The sequence below is a fragment of the Mastigoproctus giganteus genome, chromosome 3 (assembly GCF_048544385.1).
Source record: "Mastigoproctus giganteus isolate SK-2022 chromosome 3, ASM4854438v1, whole genome shotgun sequence".
Classification (NCBI taxonomy): Eukaryota; Metazoa; Arthropoda; class Arachnida; order Uropygi; family Thelyphonidae; genus Mastigoproctus; species Mastigoproctus giganteus.
Window position 1 is genome coordinate 239,204,876 of NC_143577.1, and position 20,355 is coordinate 239,225,230.

Sequence of the window (20,355 nt, forward strand, 5' to 3'; positions counted from 1 at the left end):
TCTCCTTGATTGCTACTGAGCAGACTCTGTGCACATGCCAATACTTGTTGAGCTACTATTGTGTGAAGAGAGTTTTTTTAGCCACGTGTCACTGACGATTGTTTTGAAGTATGTCACACATACAGATTGAACAGTGATATCCGATTCATTATTATGTCAGATGGGGCTTAAATGCATCAGAAACAGTTAAAGAGATAAATGAAGCATATGGTATTGAGTGTCTCTTGGTAAGGCAGCCATATTTAAATGGCACAAGTGATTCAGTGAAGACTGAATCTGTTTCAGATGACCCAACACCTGGTCAGCCTTCCTCCTCAAGAACTGAGCAAATCGTAAAAGCCCAGAAAATCTTGGATGAAGACAGGTGAATTACACTTCTTGAATTAGCTATTAGAATGTCCATTTCATATAGTAGTGCTCACAATATTGTGAAAGATCATCTGAAAATGTTGCGAATCTGTGCCCACTGAACAAAAACAGCAAAGAGTACAAAATTGTTCAAAGAAATGCTTGAACATTTTGAAGCACAGGGTAAAAACTTCTTAAAAAATTGAATAGTGACTTGTGATGAAACTTAGATTTTTCACTATGATTCAGAGACAAAACAACAGTCGAGTGAGTGGTAGCATTCTGATTCACAAAGACCTAAGAAATTTTGAGCTTCTCATTTGGCTGACAAACAAATGGTTCTTGTGTTTTTTTGACATAAAAGGCATTCTTGTTACACATTTTGTGCCTTGTGGAACAACTACGAATAAGGAAGCATACTCTGAGGTTCTCAAAGTCACACTTCACCATGCCATTCATGAGAAATGTCAAGAACTTTCTGGTGTGAAGTGGTTTCTATATCAAGACAATGCCAGGCCCAATGTGGCTAATATCGTGCAGCCAGTGATCACTGCTGCAGGTGCTAAGGTTCTGCCACATCCCGCTTATTCACCGAACAGTATCCATGTGATTTCTTCCTCTTTCCACATCTGAATAAAGTTCTGAAAGGCAAGCGTTTAGCATATGAAACGATGGTCACAGAGCCACAAAAGAAGGACATCGCAGTCTTTCGAAAAATGGGTTTCAAGAAGCATTTAATGTGTGGGTATGACAGTGGCAAAAGTATGTAAAGTTCAAGAGAAAGTTGAGTGAAAAGTTAAGAAAGTGTAAAGTTTAGCTGCCGAACTAAATGACTATTTTGCATCTAAATTCACACTTGAAGAGTTATTCAAGGAGGAGAGGGCCAGATGTTTATTAAACTCTAACAGGGAGTTAAATAATTTTGTAATAACTGAGAGCAAAGTGGAGGAGAAACTGTTTTAAACATAAGAAAGGCACCTAGGGTGGATGGGATCTATCCAGTTATATTAAAGGAGGCAGCAAAGGAAGTAAGCAAACCCTTAGCCATAATTATGAGAGCATCCTTGGACTTGGGGGAAGTCTCCACGGACTGGAGATGTGCAAATGTATCCCCAATTCACAAAGGGGGACCAAAGGGTGACAAGTAATTACAGACCTGTTAGTTGGACTCCTGTTCCAGGGAAAATAATGGAGTCACTGGTTAAAGAAGCATTGCAGGATCATTTAGACAAGGCTGTAGCAATAATTCAGACACAGCATTGATTTGTCAAGGGGAAGTCTTGTCTGACCAATTTGATTGGATACTATGATGTGGTCACAAAGGAACTGGATGCAAAAAATAATTTTGATATCATATACTTGGATTTCAGGAAAGCTTTTGATACTGTTGCACATGGAAGACTACTATACAAATTGGAGTAGGATGGCATTAAGCGTAAGTTGCTACAATGGATAAAAGGATGGTTGAGTGGGAGCAGACAGTAGTGGTCAATGGGTACTGCTCTACATGGACTAATATTATTAGTGGTGTCCCTCAGGGTTCAGCATTGGTCCCATTGTTGTTTTGTATATTTATCAATGATATTGATGAAGGTATATCAAGCTTAATGTCAAAGTTTGCAGATGATACAAAGGTTGGCAGGGTTGTTAATAACAGTAATGACAGTATGCTGCTGCAACAAAATCTGGAAAAGTTGGGTAGATGGGATGAGAAGTGCCAACTGAAGTTTAACATTGACAAATGCAAAGTACTGCATATAGGTAGCAGTAACCTCAGAGAAATGTACCAACTATGTGGTGTTACAATCAGGGTAGTGGAGAATGAAAGAGACCTTGAGGTAATTGTGCAGTCAGATATAAAGTTTTCTGAGCAGTGCAGGCTGCCAGAGCAGGTTATGGGGTCTTGTCAATGATATACAGGAATTTTGCGAGCAGGGATAAGGAGGTGATTATCTACTTGTATAAGGCAATGGTTAGGCAACACCTTGAGTACTGCGTGCAGGTCTGGAAACCTCATTTTAGGAAGGATGTAGAGTTGTCAGAACGAGTACAGAGAAGGGCAACGAGACTGGTGAAGGAAACAAAGGGGTGCTCTTATGACGAAAGGCTTAAGTTCTGCAAATTGCAGCTTCTGGAGACTAGGCACCTGCAAGGTGATCTAATTGAGATGGATAAGGCCTGAATAGATTGAGCAGGCTTAATGCTGATGGGGATTCTTCCTCTTGCTCAGATTACAAACCTGAGGGGGCATAGCTTCAAACTGAGGAAAGACAGTTGTAGAACAGATATGCGGAAGTTTGCCTTTAGCCAGCGAGTAATTGATTGCTGGAACAAACTTCCATCTGTTGTTGTGGAAGTGATAGATTAAATAAATTCAAGGCAGAACTAGACACACATTTGGAATGAATGGATCAGTGAAATGGGAAGGTTTTTTTTTTTTTTTTTTTGGCTGATGCTGTATAAGCTTTCTTTCTTGTATCATGTGCCTCTATTAATGCTAATTGCATAATGTTGACTCATTTATTCTAAAGCCTCAACTAATTTTTTATTTGCTAACACCACTTTTATATATTTTTATTATTTTGAATTTTTCTTCTAAAGCAATCAACTTTGTTTCTTTTTATCACTGCTACTATTCATCTGCTTCACCCTTTTGTCCATAGTTATTGAGTGTATCACATAAGGACAGTAAAGTAAAATAAAATACAGGTAACCCTCGTATAACACGGTAGTTAGGTTCCTATAAAATGTAGTTGAAAACATGTTATACAGGACTAAGAACCAGTACAAAAAGAAGGGTTACGTTCCAAAAGCTAACAAAAATACACCATTTTTTTATAACTACTAGAAACTTAATTTTAATTAAAAATAGTAATAACTGAACAAACTGTGATACATACCTTCTTCAAGTTCTCTGCCTGAACCTGCCTGTGGGCAGGTTCAGGCAGGGCTCCAATGACTCCATTTTTCTCTATCTTTTCCCATTTTCTGTCATTATGCTTCCCAAGTATCTGTATTTTTCCACCTGTTCCAATCTTATTCCATCTAATGTTACATTGATTCTTCTTCCTTTCCACTTTTATTATTATCTTCATAATCTTCATATTGTACTCCTTTACTTTGCTGTTCAAGATATCCAAGGAGCTCTGTAATTCCTCCTCATTATTAGCAATCAGAACCTGGTCGTCTGCAAATCTTATTGTCTTTATCTTATCCTCCCTCCTACTTTTACACCTCCTTTCTGCTCTTTTTTTTTTACCCTTTCATCAATGCTTCTGCTTATATATTAAATAGTAAGGGGGACATGGAACATCCCTGCCTTACACTCCTATCAATGTCTACTTCTTCTGGATCCTCTCCATCAATCCAAACTACAGCTGTCTGTCCCATGTAAAGTTCCCAAATTAGTTTTATATCGCTTATCTAGGCCAACCCTTTCTAGTACTTCCATCAGCTTAACCCAATTGACTCTGTCAAAAGTCTTTTCAAGATCAACAAAACAGATTGCCAAATCTTTTCCTATTTCTGTGCTTCTTTATGCTAGTGTTCTTAATATTTCTGTTGTCTCTCTGGTCCTACATCCTTCTCTGAACCTGAAAAACTGATCTTTTTCTATGAATTCGCACTCTGTTTTTGCTTTAATGCACTCGGAGAATTTTTAGTACTATTTTTGGGGAATGAGAAATCAAACTGATTGTTCTATAGTCGGTACAATTTTTTGCATTTTTCTTCTTTACTAATGGGACAATTATGGATTTTAGAAAGTCTTTGGGCCAGCTTCCGCATTCATAGATTTTCCCGCAAATCCTGAACAATTCTTTTTTTTTTGCCTCTTCTCCAAGTCCTTTTATAATTTCTGCTTGTATATATATCCCAGTCCAGCTGCCTTCACTCTACTTAATGAGGTCACTGCCTTTTCAAATTCTTCTCTTAATAATTTCAGTCTTAATTTCTCTTCTTCATCGTCTACTGTCACAGGTCAGACTTTTGGTTTATTTGTTTTATCATATAGCTCTTTTATATATTCCTTCCATCTTCTCCGTATGTGTTCTTTGTCATATAGAATTTTTTCGCCCTTTTCTTTTATCTTTCCACTAGTCTTAATCTTCTTGTTCGTTAAGTTCTCAACTTTTTCATACATTAGATTTCTTCTTCCTCTTCTTGCCATTCCCTCTAGTTCTATGCACTGTTCTTCCCACCATTTTTCTCTTCCTTCATCTGTTGCCCTTCTAAATTCATTATTTAAACTCCTATATTTAATCCTTGCCTCTTCTGAACTTTGGTGCTTCCATTTTCTCCTCTTCTCCATTTTATCCATCATTTCTTCTGTGATCCATGGTTTCGTTATCCTTTTCTGATCTACTGTATCTAATTTGCTTTCTGCCACTCCTACTACAATCTTTTTAAACCTTTCCCATCCCTTCCCCACTTCTACTTCCTCACCCCCAGCTGTCAATTGCCTCTGAAATCTCCAGCTAGTGCAGTCTTCAGTACATTCAAATTCCATTTCCTTCTTTTTCTTGAGCCGCTTATTCTCTTGAGTGTAATCTTCATTTTCATTGCTACCAAACTGTGGTCAGAGTCAGCACCTGCACCTGGATAGCTATGTGAATTCTTCACAGCATTCCTGGTGATACATATATGTCAGATAATGTAATGTTCATTTAATTTTCTTCCTCTTCATCACTGCTAAGTACAATCAAACTAAAACATTTTCTCTGTTGCAGAATATCTTCACCTTCTGAACTTTCTTCTGCAGCATCTAGATTTCGTGTATCTTTTGCTCTCTTTAAAAAATCAGTAATCTGGGTTTGTTTACCTTTGCTTGATAGATCTTTGTAACTTCCATGGTATGCAGCTAAGCATTTTTGAAGCACCCTTTGTACTTTGTGCTCCTTTCAGTCGAAGGATCTGCATTCAAAAAATTAGATTCTAATTGCTCCGTTAGGTTTATACCTTCTCATATGCTTTTTAGCGTAAAATTTGTAACTTCAGAATTTTAATCTGCGCTATCATTCTCTGAACTGATTTGGTTTACCTCTGATGCTATTTCCACCAAATTCGCTTCGCCAGCCTCTTTTTCTAGCAGTAATTCTTGAAAGTCTTCAGTAGTCATATTATTAAAACTTTCCACTCCTACCAACTTAGCAAATTCTACTATCACACTGATTCCATTTTCTGACGGTTTGAATATTTCCTGAATGAACTGACTCTGACGCATTACTGCACATAAGTAATGTTACACAATCTTTTGATACCTTAAAACCTGGTGCAGTTTTTTTTTTTTTTTTGAAATAAACGTTCTGTTGGGCATTTTTTTTCCCACCAAAGACCTGTCTCATTGGCAATGAAAATTTGATGTGCTGTGCATCTGTGCTCTTCAATAATTTTTTTAAGTTTCTCTGCATACCTCTCGGCAGCTTCATTATCAGCCGATGTACTTTCCCCTTGAGTTCTTATGTTATGTAATGAGAAGCAGTTTTTAAATTGCTCAAATCGTACTTTACTGGCAACAAACTCCAGGTTAACAGAAGGTTCTCATTTTCTGTTAAATGGTTATAAATTTTTAGTGCCTTCTGTTTAATTACATTGCATCTAATGGGATCTTTTTTACTGCCATCGTAAATCCAAATACTGAGTACTTCTCCATTTTCTCAATTATTGGCACTCGTCCCTGAGTGCCAATAATTGAGAAAATGAAAGATCCTACAGCAGTTCTAATTTTCAGTTCATTTTACTTTATAGTCCAGATTGTTGTTTCATTTAAATTTAAACTTTTTCCAATGTATGATACATATTCCCCTTTTTCAAGATGATCCAAAAGTTATATCTTTGATTCTAGAAAAATAAAGTTGCTTTTTTACTTTCCTTAGACATAATTAGCATTATGCAAAAAAAAAAAAAAAACCACACCATTTCGCACATCCATTCCCTCTAAACATTTGTCCAGTTCCTCCTTGAATTTATATATTTAAGCTATCAACTTCCAACAACGACAAATGGAAGTTTGTTCCAGCAATCAACAACCCACTGGCTAAAGGCAAATTTCCGCACACATATATATATTCTATACCTGTTTTTCCTCGATTTGAATCTATGCCCCCTCAGGTTGGTAATCTGAGCAAGAGGAAGAATCCCATCAGAATTTAGCCTGCTCAACCCATTCAAGGCCTTATACACCTCAATCAGATCACCTCACAGGCACCTAGTCTCCAAATGCTGCAATCTGCAGTCAAGTCTTTCCTGATAAGACCACCCCTTCATTCTGCCCACTAATCCTGCTGCCCCTCTCTGCACTCGCTCAAGCAACTCCACATCCTTCCCAAAATGAGGCCACCAGACCTGTATGTAACACTCAAAGCATGGCCTGACCATTGCCTTATACAAAGGGATAATCACCTCCTTATCCCTACTAACAAAATTCTTGTACATCACTGACAATACCCCATGACCTGCTCTGGCAGCCTGTCTGCAATGCTCAGAAAACTTCATATCCGACTGCAAAATTACTTCCAGGTCTTTTTCATTTTCTACAACCTTAAGTGCAGTACCACACGGTACGTTACTCTGGTGTTACTTCTACCCATATGCAGTACTTTACATTTGTCAATGTTATTTCTTCTGCAGCACCTAGATTTTGTTTTTTTTTTCTCTCTTTAAAAAATCGGTAATCTGGGTTTGTTTACTTTTGCTTGATAGATCTTTGTAACTTTCATGGTATGCAGCTAAGCATTTTTACCACTTCTCAGCCCATCTGCCCAACTTTTCTAGATCCTGTTGCAGTAGGACACTGCCATTAACAACCCTGCCATTACTGCCATTAACAACCCTGCCAACCTTTGTATCTTCTGCAAACTTCGACATTTAGCCTGATATACCTTCATCAACATCATTGATAAATATACAAATTAGTTAAGAAATGAGGAATTACTTCTATGATGTCTTTTGAAGTCAATGATGAAGACATTATGGAGGTAATTCCTCCAGTTCTTAACTAATTGATATATAACGTAGAACGCACTGAGTCTTTGTAGCTCTGGTATCCATTAAATAAGTACACACAAGGAAAGTATACACAACAGTCAGCCCAACACCGAACATTGGGGGGCTCCACTAATATCATTAGTCCATGAAGAGCAGAGTCGTCCATTGATTACCACTCTTGTCTTCTCCCACTCAATCACTCTTTTAACCATTGTAGCAACTTGCCTTTAATACTATACTGCTCCAATTTGTACAGTAGTCTTCCATGCACAACAGTGCCAAAAGATTTCCTGATATCCAAGTACAGTCGATTCCAGTTATTTGGGACACATTGGGACTAGTGCATTTTGGCCCAATTAAGCAGCTGCCCCAATTATTAGAAGTTTCACGTAAATATTTAAAAATACAATGTATCCCTCCCTTTACAATTAGTTCACTGTACAATCAAATCACGTTACGACGAACTCACCACAGTAAAGTACAGTTCACTATACAATGTGTAGTAAGCGCTGGTCATTGTGATCACGTTTGTGAATTGAATTTAATTCTATTAAACAGCAATTCTAATTAGTGAAAATAGGAGGAATATTATCCACAGGCTATAAAAGTAAAGATATATTAAGCACAAATTTACCCTTAATTACCTTCCCAATTAAAAAATTAAATGATACGTGAAATTCGGAAGAATATACGTGATCATCGGAATAATTAATACATACTGTAATATGTACATACTAACTAAACTAGTTAACATTTCTGTTCACTGACATTTGTGGGTGGGGGTTAAAATTTAAAACAGTAAAAAGATAAGCAATCAATAACAAAGAACACAGCACACACACAATAAGTGCAAGTGAGAACGGAGTAACGAGTTACAAAGGTTTAAAAATAGGAATGAAGAGAAGATCTGGAAATTAATTTTTTTATATGATTGAAGATTCCATGGAAGTGTAAACACATTTTACCATAATAACCCACCGAATTCCAGCTGTCTGTATTATCACAAATTCAATAAGATCGAGTTTACTATCCGTTTATGATAGATTGCACTAACAGAAAAGCCCAATAAACAGGTGACTGCTAATTGTTTTTATTGTTTTATGGTTGTGACCTCCAGAAATCTGACTGAACTATGTGGTACAGTCGGAGACAATCGTAGGGTAATCTCCAGTGCTGCGGTCTCCTGCCCCGATTAAACGGCATTTTGTCCCAATTAAGCAAAGTAAACCCTGGCTATTTTCTCGACTGGGTTCTGTTTTTTAAGATTTGTCCCAAATAAATAGCAGCCCCGATTAACCAGTGGCCCAAATAACCGGAATCCACTGTATATGAAATCAAAATTATTTTTTGCATCCAGTTCCTTTGTGACCACGTCATAGTATCCAATCAAATTTGTCAGACAAGGCTTTCCCTTAACAAATTCATGCTGTGTCTGAATTATTATTGCAGTCTTGTCTAGATCACAGAGTAATAAGATACAGAGTATCAACTTGCTGAATTCCTCCCAGCGCCACCAATTTCGGACCTATAAACTAATGCGGCCATTAAAATCCACAGAGTGCTAACGCACTGCCCATTGCTAATAAAATTGGTACTGGTTTGAAAAGATTAATTCGTTGAGCGTAGCGAGTTCATTTTCCTTTGCATTTTGGTTACTATTATTTTAATTATTTGTGTATTATTTCTGACGTATCGTATTATTATTAGAGTAGAGAGTTAATTTTTCAATTAATTTCGATTACTATTATTATAATTATTTGTGTATTATTATTAGCATAGCGATTTCATTTTTCATTGCATTTTGGTTACTATCATTATAATTATTTTTGTGCATTATTATTATCTTTTCTTTCTTCTTTTTTTTGTATTTGTCTGCTGACATTATGAACAAGAAGTGTATCTCATGCTGACATTATGAAGAAGTGCTTCTCATGTAATAAATCTAGAGTGCAATTATACTGATTTCCAAAAGAACATTTAAGGTAATTTATCATAATTGATAGAACCAGGAAACATTTAATGAAATGTTAAAAAAAAAAAAAAAAAAAAAACACACACTACTAAATAGCTAATTATTAACTAATTCCAAACTTATTACATTAATTAATATGAATAAGAGATAAGCAGCAGCCATTATCAATCCACTGCAGGATGGAAGCCTCCTCAAACAATTCATATTGAGGTTAAATAGACCATAATCTGCTATGCACTGGTTAGCAGGTCAACCATATTTAGCAGTCAGGGGCTTGAACTGCAGTCTACTCAGTGTGTGCTACTGCACTCCCGCTTCTGACCACTTAGCTACATTAATATGAATAGTGTATTGATATTAATCAAAGTAATAGTTTATCAAATAATTAAATAATTTGAATTTATAAATGCAAAGGCATAATTGGATTGGGGAGTTTACTCTTCCCTTATAAAATGTGCAGTTCTATATACTGTATATGCCATTCCTGCTCATATTAACCTTTTTTTTTTTTTTTAATTATCATCCGTGGTTTTGACTTTTTTTTTTTTCTGGGTTACTGACTGGCTGAAAGCAGTTGGTAAGCATGACAGTATTCGACATCAAGATAATTATGCATCATTATTATTGAATGATTTGTAGAATTTCTTAAAATACCGATTTAGATTGACTCGAGTTGACTCAAATAGCGTAGCTTAATTTTTACGGTACTCACCTTTCGTATAATCTGCAAATTGATGCTTGAGATAGGATGGATACTAATTTGAATTTAAAATTGGGATTAATATGGATAAATTTAATTTTGAAACAGAGTTAAAATATGCCCAAGGAAATAGAAGTGCACATCTTCGTCCTTGGTTGTCATAGAATTTAAGGTTAAAAATGATTGAAACTATGGCCTCCTTGATTTACAGATATAGTTTCAATCATTTTTAACCTTAAATTCTATGACAACCAAGGACGAAGATGTGCACTTCTATTTCCTTGGGCATATTTTAACTCTGTTTCAAAATTAAATTTATCCATATTAATCCCAATTTTAAATTCAAATTAGTATCCATCCTATCTCAAGCATCAATTGCAGATTATGCAAAAGGTGATTACCGTAAAAATTAAGCTACGCTATTAAATTACATCATTATTATATAATAATGCTAGACTGTGTGGAGCTCATCTTTATGATTAGTGTTTTACAAGCACTGAAAGGGAAAACCTTATCAAATTTGCTTGGCCGAATACTGAGTTTCTCCTTCAACTGATTGTGAGGTGTTCAGTCCATGTTTTTCAGCCATTCCCAAGGCTTTTGCTTTTAATGTTTACCTTATATAAATATACAATACCCCACGAAGCTTTTTATAATTGGATAAATGTTATATATCAAGACTGACATTCTTATTCTCAACATTCATTTTGAAAATATTGCAAAATCCATATATCCCACTGAACTTTGGCAACCAACATGCAAATCTTCTTGATTTAAGTATTACTCTAAACATTCCTCCTCTTCGTCATAATTTGGAACTATTCGACAAAAGAAGCGAATTTAATTTTAATATTATCTATTTAACGAATTGGAACTCGAACATTTCGATTAAGGTTCATAAAAATATAATCTACACACAAATTATCCGTTTGGCTAATATTAGCAGTAATCAATCACTTTTTGCTGGTGCTTTAAATGATCTCTATACTAAACTTCGCAATAATAACATTCCTATTAATTTCTTAAATTTTATTATAAAAAATCTCTCTGATTTCATTAAAGAAAAATTCGGTTTCACCATGTTCCACCTTGATTAGGGTTAATTTGATACCTGTATAGTTGTACATTTGAATGGTGGTATTTCCACTGCTTGGAAAGTGATCACATATAATGACTTCTATTAGAACGATGTTCGTGTTCTTTCACTTCCTAAGTTTTTCTTTTCATTTTTTAATTTAGTATTACCAGTAATTACTTATGATCAATCTTATTGTCTCTATTTTATTTTGGCCACAGAGGGGCTCCCATAGTTGTTCTCTTCTGAGCAACTCCACCATCGTTGTCATAGTTCTCCCTCTGTTTGCATTCCATTCTTATTAATCATATTCGCATAATTGTACCTTATTAATCATGATCGCATATTTGTATCTTCATTTCTTGATTATATTTCACTCAACTTGTTTCTGCCAAATATCATAGGTATTTAATTTTTTCTCCTTTCCCTATTTTATATCATATTTCATATCTATCACTCAAAATATACACTACAAGCTAGCGGTATTAATTTCCACTTCTACTAACACTCTCAAAGCCAAGGCCCTCTCTATGAGGTTGGGTACTTACACACCCGGCTTGCCTAGTATCCTTTAAACTCTTTTCCTTCTCTTTACATATTTCTACTCTTCGTTTTTCAGTCCGGTGAACTATTAGTGTAATACGAGGGTGATTCGGACATTCTCAATATCTTCGCCTCTATATTTTTAACTTCTTTTCCCTCCCTTACCTTGCATTGCTTCCTTTTTCTATACCGCTACCTTGTTATTTATTATTATTATTTTTTAATTTACATACTTTCGAGTTAAACACACTGCGTTCTTACATACTTTCTACTCAATTTATTAAACTAAACACACCGCGTTTGCGTTCTTACATACTATCGACTCAATTTATTAATCTAAATACACTGCATTGTGGCTACCTTACTCATGTTTCTGGAGATTAAAAAAAAAATTTTTTTTTTTTTTTTTTTTTTTTCATATATATTTCATTTTAATAGCTTCTCCATCAGCATGAGTTTGCATAGAAACACAGTGTTTGGTAGATGATCAGGTGTAGCCCCATGATGAAATACCTGATCTATGTACCAATTTTTAATTTTTTTAAAAATTTAAAAATTTTTAATTCTTTTTCTTGAATTTAATTTTATAATTTTTATCTCTATTACCCTTTCCTCTTTTTCTTTCAGCTTTTGTACATATGATTAGCCTGTTAATTTGGCATTAATTCAGACTTAATTCTACTTAATTTTTTATTTTTTTATATATATAGGTTCTTAACATTCTTTCTCTCTTTTTTTCTCTTCAACTAGGCTTGGCATTTTGTGATTAATAACTTCTCCATCTATATTTATTTTATTTTATTTTCATTTGTAACACATATATATATATTACAGGACAGTTCATGTGATGATATTACTATTTCAATTTACAGAAGACAACATATAATTCAAATCTTTTATACGTAATGAGAAACTTTATAAATTAAAGGAATTTGAATAATAAAGTGTGAAGTTTGTCCTTTTTTTTGTCGTAAAGCTAACCCAAATAAATAGTGATCTAAATAAAAGAATGCTAAATTTTGTTAAAGACAATAACTCAGCAATAAAACAGTCAAAATTTAGTCACATAATTGTATTACAAATTTTTCACTGATTCCAGATTTTGTATTTTTGTCAACTATAGCGAGAAAAAAAAAAAAAAAAAAAATTATTAGTGGCTATGGTTAGCAGCTATATGATGCAGTGTTCATTTCATAGGATGCCATAGCAAGAGTAATAAATAAATAAAGGAAAATAATTAAATTAAAAATCTGAAAACATATGTAAATTACCCTGTGTATACTTGAGAAATGAATTTAAATTATAAGGGAGAAAAAAGAAGGTAATGGGGCAAAAATAGAGGTTTGAACTGAGGAGGAAGAAAATGCCTGCTTTTAGTGTTACCAGAGGCTATCATAACCATCGATTTAAACTTGCCGATATATATTTACTTATGTTATATTTTATTATTCTTCCGTCTTTTACATTCTTTTTTTTTTTTTTTTGTATTTAAACAATAATTAATTGTGAATATATCATACTAATAATCGGTGAATTTATATACTGTCCATCGCAATTACAAAGCTGTAGAAAATTCTCCATGCACTCTTTGCAATGTTCCAGCCTGTTTCTTAGGTCCAAAATGGTGGCATCACTTTCTATGGGTTTTAACGTGTAACCGGAATTAACATTATCATCTATGGGAGTTGACACTCTGTATCTTACTACTCTGTGGTCTAGATGATCCTGCAATGTATCTTTAACCAGTGACTTCATTATTTTCCCTGAACAGAAATTAAACTAACTGGTCTGTAATTACTCGTATCACCCTTAGATCCCCCTTACTCCCTTGAATGCTTCCCATTTAGAATTTGCTGTTGGTAACATCATCAGTTGGTCTGTATGGAATTTAAAAACTGTCTGAGATCACTGTAGTCACCTCTATGAAAGCAAAAACCCTTCCCTTTACTCCTGAAACTAGTTACATCTGTAAGTAAATCCCACATCAGTACATTGTGATCACTACTACCTAGCGGTTCCTTTATCTGCAAATTCTTAATGCATGAATAATCATTGCTGATAACCAGGTCAAGAGTATTACTCTCTCTGGTTACCTCTCTAACATGTTGCCATAAAAAACAATCATCCAGTAAATCCACAAAAGTCCTGCTGGTGTGCGAGTGACCAACCCACAAATTCCAGTCAATATCTGGGAAGTTAAAATCTCCAATTTATTGGACAATCTGATTTGTTCCCACTATATTTTTCTGTACAGTTGTTCATTGTACTCATCAGTCATTAGGCCTATAACACACTCCTACTATCATATTTGCTTTCCCAGTGCTTATGTCACATCAAACTGACTTAACATTGCACTGTCCACCCATGTCAACTGGATGTACTTCTTTAGATTTTGTATTTCTTAACTAATAGCAGAACCCCCTCCTTAACTGCAATCCTGCCATCCTTCCTGTATAGATTGTACTCCCCAAATTCCAATTCTGCACTGCTTATATCTGTGTTACACCATGTCTCTGATATCTCAACAACATCTGCCTTTGATGTCATGACCAGCACTTCAAGTTCAAATTTATTTACTATACTCCTAGCATTGGTGTACATGCAAGTATACATGCACCTATTCTTAATCTTAGTTAACCTAACACAGCCCATGTAATTACTTATTCTGTGATGACCTCCACCATTCCCTGAAAACTCCAGCACCTTGCCCTCCATTCTAACTTAGGGGTAGAATTTAATTCACAAGAAAGAAATTATTCCAATATGGTTCTTAAGAACAAAGTTTCATAATACATACCCAGAAAAATTTATAAACGATCAAAAACCAAAATAACCTTACCTTAAAAGTCACCAACTACACGCTTCGAAGTCAAATTTTATGTTCTCAAACAAGCACAAGTTCAGTAGCACAGAACCCATCATGGGGATTTCCCAATAATTTTTTTTTTTTTGCATAACGACTATCATGTCAACAGAGGGGATTCACAAAAAAAGAATAGAATGTTGAAAAATTACATCCATAATAATTGCAGGGTTTCCCCCTGCACAAAAATACCACATTATGGGAGGTTTGCCGCAATTCTCTAATCACGTTAGAGCAAAACTGTGTTAGGTAAGTACCATGTTGTGCGAGGTTTGCCACAATTAATCAATTATGTTAGAGTGAAATCGTGTTGCAGAAGTACCGTGTTATATGGGAATTGCCTATACGTAATGGCGGGAAACAATAGGCAAACAGGTGCTCACACTAGGGCAGGCTGAGCCACACTGATTTGGCTACAACTGTCCTATTGTGCAATCAACACCCCATGCTTGTGCATGGGTTGTACAAGCATTTTAAATCCGAACTAAATTGATTCTGGACCCATGTTATCTGAAATGTGGTTTCAAATTATAAAATGCACTAAATCAAAAATCATATTAATCAAAACCACACTAATCAGGGATTGCTGTGTCTGTATGTGTGTAAAATGTAAGTTAAATTAAAGTGAGACAATACGAAGGACAAGTACTGCAAAGAGAACACAACTAAAACCAATTAGATAAGCAAGAGGGGGAAGAGAAGAAAAAAATTGAGAAAAAGAAGAATAATAAGGAAAGAATACATACCAAAGATTTTGAATATTTTAAATAAAAGGCATATATACCATGAATTTAAAAGCCAATAAAGAATAAATTTAGTCTAGCACACAGTTGATAATACCAAGGCCAAATAATGTGAAATAGCACAATAATGATTCTGTATACTATTCATGAAAAACAAATAAATGAAACAACCAAAAATAGAGAAAACAGCCAACCATAAAGTCTCTTATCATCAGAAGGCCACAAGACAAGACAAGAAGTCATGGAAATTACTGCACTTCAAATGTTATACAAATCTGCGTAACGAACAGCAACTGACAAACTATCAGCCAGACAATACAACAGACCTGCAGAATGGTGACCCTTATGAAATAGAGAAATAAAGACAAGAAAGCTTAAACACTTACAGAGTGCCAATCAAAACTGCTGACAAGACAGTGATGTGAAGTCTAAAATAAGAAACCAGAAGTAAACAGTAAATAGAAGGCAGCATGAACAGTGCAAAGCAAATCAGCTCACAACAAGCATGTTAAATAAACAATAGTTATAAAGAAAAGTAAAAAGGAGCAAAAAAATAAATAAATAAAAGTTTCAAACATAAGAGGCAGCTTTAAAATAACCATCAATATGTTGCCTGGAACAATGTAAATTAAATTAAAAGTAAAATTAAGGAAGAGAAAAAATAAATAAAGAAATAATGGCAATCATAAGAGACAGTATTAGCATGTCCAACAAAAAGGTTACCTAGAACAAAATTTAAGTTAAATCAAAGCACAACAATAGGAAGAAAAGTGCTGCAAAAAGCAAATACAACTAAAACCAAAACAAAAAAAAATTATGTTCTAGGAAACATTTTGGTGGACACTAACACTGCCTCTTACATTTGCCATTCTTTATTTTTTCTTTAGTTTACTTTTAATTTAATTTACACACACACACACACACACACACACACACACACACACACACACACACACACACACACACACACACACACACACACACACACACTTTTGGACCATGTCCTTCTATATCAAATAACTTTTTTGAACATTCTGTATATTAAAAAGAAGGCATATGTTATTACTTACTGATCACAGTATCCTGCTCTATAGCATTTTGTGCATCTTCTAAGTGATCCACCACTTTTGGGAGAATCTCTATGACAGTATGAACAACGGGCTACTGGCTGAGGAATAAGAACCCTCTAAAAATATACAAAGAAAAATTCTGTGAATCCAAGTAAATAAAAAAAAGTGCAGAAATTGATAAAAATAGGGAACACTTAAACCCACAAAATAAATGCAGAAAATTTAAAGTTTTCAAATGGGTTATAGGTACAGCAAGGCGACATTTTGATTCTATAAACTTAAACATCCCTATTCCAAAAAAAAAATAAAATTATAAACATAAAAATAAGTAAAAGAAAGAAAAGATAGGAACAATACCTGCCTCTGGAGGAGTGAACAAACAGCTCCTTGCCCAAAGAGACTGACATCCACACCACCAAAGAATGTGTGTCTCTTATATAATAATGTAAAACACTACAAAATAGAAACAGAAAACTCACAAGAACTCTCTTCAAAGAAGCATCAGCACTTTTGAAACCCAATTGCTTTGGTCAGTGTTTTCTTATTTTTGTTTATAATTTTATTTTGATATAAGGGTTATTAGGTTTATTTTGTGGTTTAAATCTTCCCTATTTTTAATAGATTTAGTGATACAATCACATTTTTCCCCACACAGTAAATGAAGGATTATATCTCTTTTATATGAAAAATGTTATGATATGAATTTAGTATAGTAGTAGTGATGGCAAATAATGTAAGAAAGAAAGCTTATATAGCATCAGCAAAAAAAAAAAAAAAAAAAAACACACACACACACAGTTCATCCATTCATACCCTCCAAGAATTTGTCTAGTTCTCCCTTGAATTTCTTCAACCCACATCTACTTCCACAACAGATGGAAGCCTGTTACAGTAATCAACACCCATTGGCTGAAGGCAAACCTCCATACATCTATCCTGCAACCATCCTTCCTCAACTTGAATTTATGTCCCTCAAGTGTGTAGTTCAGCAAGTGGAAGAATGCCATTAACATTCAGCTTACTCAATCCATTCAAGGCTTTACACACCTCAATCAGACCTCCCCACAGGTGTCTAGTCTTGAGATAGATGCTACAATTTGCAGAACTAAAGCCTTTCTAGATAAGAGCACTCTTTTGTTCCCTTCACTAATCTGGTTGCCCTTCTCTGCACCTGTTCCAGCAGATCTACATCCTTCCTAAAGTGGGGCCTGCAGACCTGTATACTGTACTCAAGATTCAGTCTAACCATGGCCTTATACAAAGAGATAATCACTTCCTTATCCCTGGTAGCAAAGTTTCTGTACATCATTGTTGTTGTTGTTATTTGGTTTTTTAGTAGCATTAGCAACTAAGGCCATATTGCTCTGGGGATATGCGGTGGTCATTCCCTGACCTTTCCGCATCCTCCGTATTTGGTGGTCACGGGCTCGAACCCTGGTCTAATCAAGAAGTGTGTGCTATGCACTGCTGTTCCTGCCCAGCTGGCTATGGAGGCACCTTGTACATCATTGACAAAACCCCATGAGCTATCCTGGAAGCTTATATGGTAGATATTTTGTCATAAAAAAAAAACTTTTCCTTACTACATTTTAACAAAATCATTTAAGAAAAAAAAAAATATATATATATAAAAAAAAATCAATACTGAAATCAGGTTGGTTGATTTTTTCTGAAGTAGTGGTATCTAGAAATATAAAGAGCCAAATCCATGATTGCAGCAATGGCTGAAGTACAGGGCCTGCTAAAGGTATTCATAACACTGACACCAAAAGCTGGAAATGGCTGTAAGAGTATAGAATAATGGGAAAAAATGGAAAGCTGCTGAGTAATTGAAAGTGATAAAACTACATGAATATCCAAAAGCACTACCATAAGCAACTACATGAAATGGTTTGTTATAGTTGCAAAGAATATGAAATGACAAACACCAACATTTGTATATCAGAATGACATTGCGTTTCTGTTATTCCTGTTAATACTAGCATTAGATGATTTAACTAGTACTTCAAAACTAGTTAAATCAATTAATGCCAATATAACAGGAATACCAGAAACAAGGTGTCATTCTGTTATATTAGATGGAAACTTTGAATACATTTAATACAATGCATATAGGAAAGACAGGTATGACAAGAGGGAAAGAGGCAAAACTTTTAACTGCAAAACACAATGTGAGTATATCCAATGAAGAGTATATCCAATAGATGTGAACTGTCTACTGGATATACTCCTTAGTACCAACAGATATTACTGAGTCAGTCTGGTAAAACATAAGTGGTGGGTTGGTTGGTTGTCTTCTTCATGGCACAGTGACAATGAAAATGCATGTGCCAAGTCCATAGCAAAATTAAAATAAAACATTGTATAGGAAACACAGATATAAGATTAGATGTGAATGTCTTGTTCCTATTGGTGTCTGTATAGCACTTTGTAATTATGTGTATAACATACACTTTTCATATTGCTTGGTTTGAATATGGCCCAAAGTAAGTTCAACTAGCATGAAGTTCTGCAGTATACATATACTGCACTCTAAAGTTGCACCATAAGCTGGAAATGGCTTTTACACTTATGGATTTTTATCTAGATCAGTTGTGTATTAAACAAAAATCCACAACAAAACTAGAAAATCCAAAGAAAATTCAAAACAATCACTCATTAAACAAAAACAGAACAATGTCCTTTGATTTGGACATTCTCACAATCCAGATTTCAGTCAACGATTGTATTGACTGATAGATACTCTGTATCTTACAGAGTATATCTACACATCTGAGAAAGCTGAGTCTATCATCTGCCTCAGACAAGTGCATACAGGGTGCACATAGGAGATTGTCATGCATATGAAATTTGGCTTGTTTTCTCAAGAATATATACAACTTTTTACCCTTTTACTAGCTGTTTTATGTTTATATGAAATTGATTGTATGCTGGTTGATAGTAAAATATTTTTTTGAAATTAGTGCAAGTAAAACAAATAACAAAACACGCAGAAACAGTGAGTTTGTTTACTATACAGAAGATCAACCATTGCTAAAGTGTGGCAGATCTAAAAATGTGCTAGAGAGAGAGAGAAGTCCATGGAAAAGTAGTTGTGTATTGTGTCTGACGACTGGTCATTTCATTGGCTTTCATATTAAATTTTACCCTTTTTTTTTTTTATTTGTCTCTATAAAATATATCAAAAGGATCCCACAAACATCTTCATCCCTGTAGTTCAGTGGTTTTCGACCTTTTTTAATAACGGCACCCCCCTAAGTAATTTATTTTATTATATATATATATATATCTTTATATATAAATAATTTTATTCTTTATATAGAGGTACTAAATAAACATCAAGTATAGATCACCACAAAATTAAAAAGATACCATAGACCTTTTTATAATGAAATAAATATATAAATAAAAAAAAAAGTTTAAGTAACTTAAACCCAAATTACGTGGCACCCATGGAATGTTGTTGTGGCACCCCAGTTGAAAGCAACTGCTCTAGTTCTTCAATTAATTTTAACATTATTTCTCATGACCACTCCATGAAGTTTACATCACAGCCAATGAAAACCAAATGAAATCAACGTTACCATTCAGCTGACATATAAAAGATGAGCTTTCCTTGGACTTTATCTGTCTCTCAAGAAGTGGGGAAAAGTGAGAAAGGAGGAACAGAAAGGGCCTTTGTATTAAAATTATTATTTTTAACTTTGGTCGCTGTGTCTAGAGGAGGTTGTATAAAACAGTTACAATTTCATTGCAATCAACAGACCAGCACAATAGATAATAATGGACTGGTTTGCTTTTTTTTTTTTTTCCCCTCGCAGTATGGGCTTGATCTCACTGTGCATACTCTCACGTCCACATATGTAATCAAGTGGTCTTTATTACATATGTTACCACATATGTAATAAAGACCACAGTCACCCCTAATGGGCTAGGTTTAATTCCTTGCTGGCAAAAGTTGAGGGGAACAGGAAAAGCCTTTAATGGACTATTTTCCCTCTTACTGAATGAACTTGTTATGGGCCACTAGTGAATGGTTTTTTTTTTTTTTTTTTTA

General features: G+C 34.7%; 1 protein-coding gene across 1 annotated transcript in view; it reads right to left on the reverse strand.

The window, feature by feature from the left end:
- The window catches only part of LOC150088923 (ubiquitin carboxyl-terminal hydrolase 19-like), a 337,177-nt gene that overhangs the window by 109,722 nt on the left and 207,100 nt on the right, over nt 1-20,355 (reverse strand). The window contains 1 exon segment of the mRNA XM_090370360.1: nt 16,299-16,414. Within this exon segment, the coding sequence (XP_090226486.1) occupies nt 16,299-16,414 (116 nt within the window).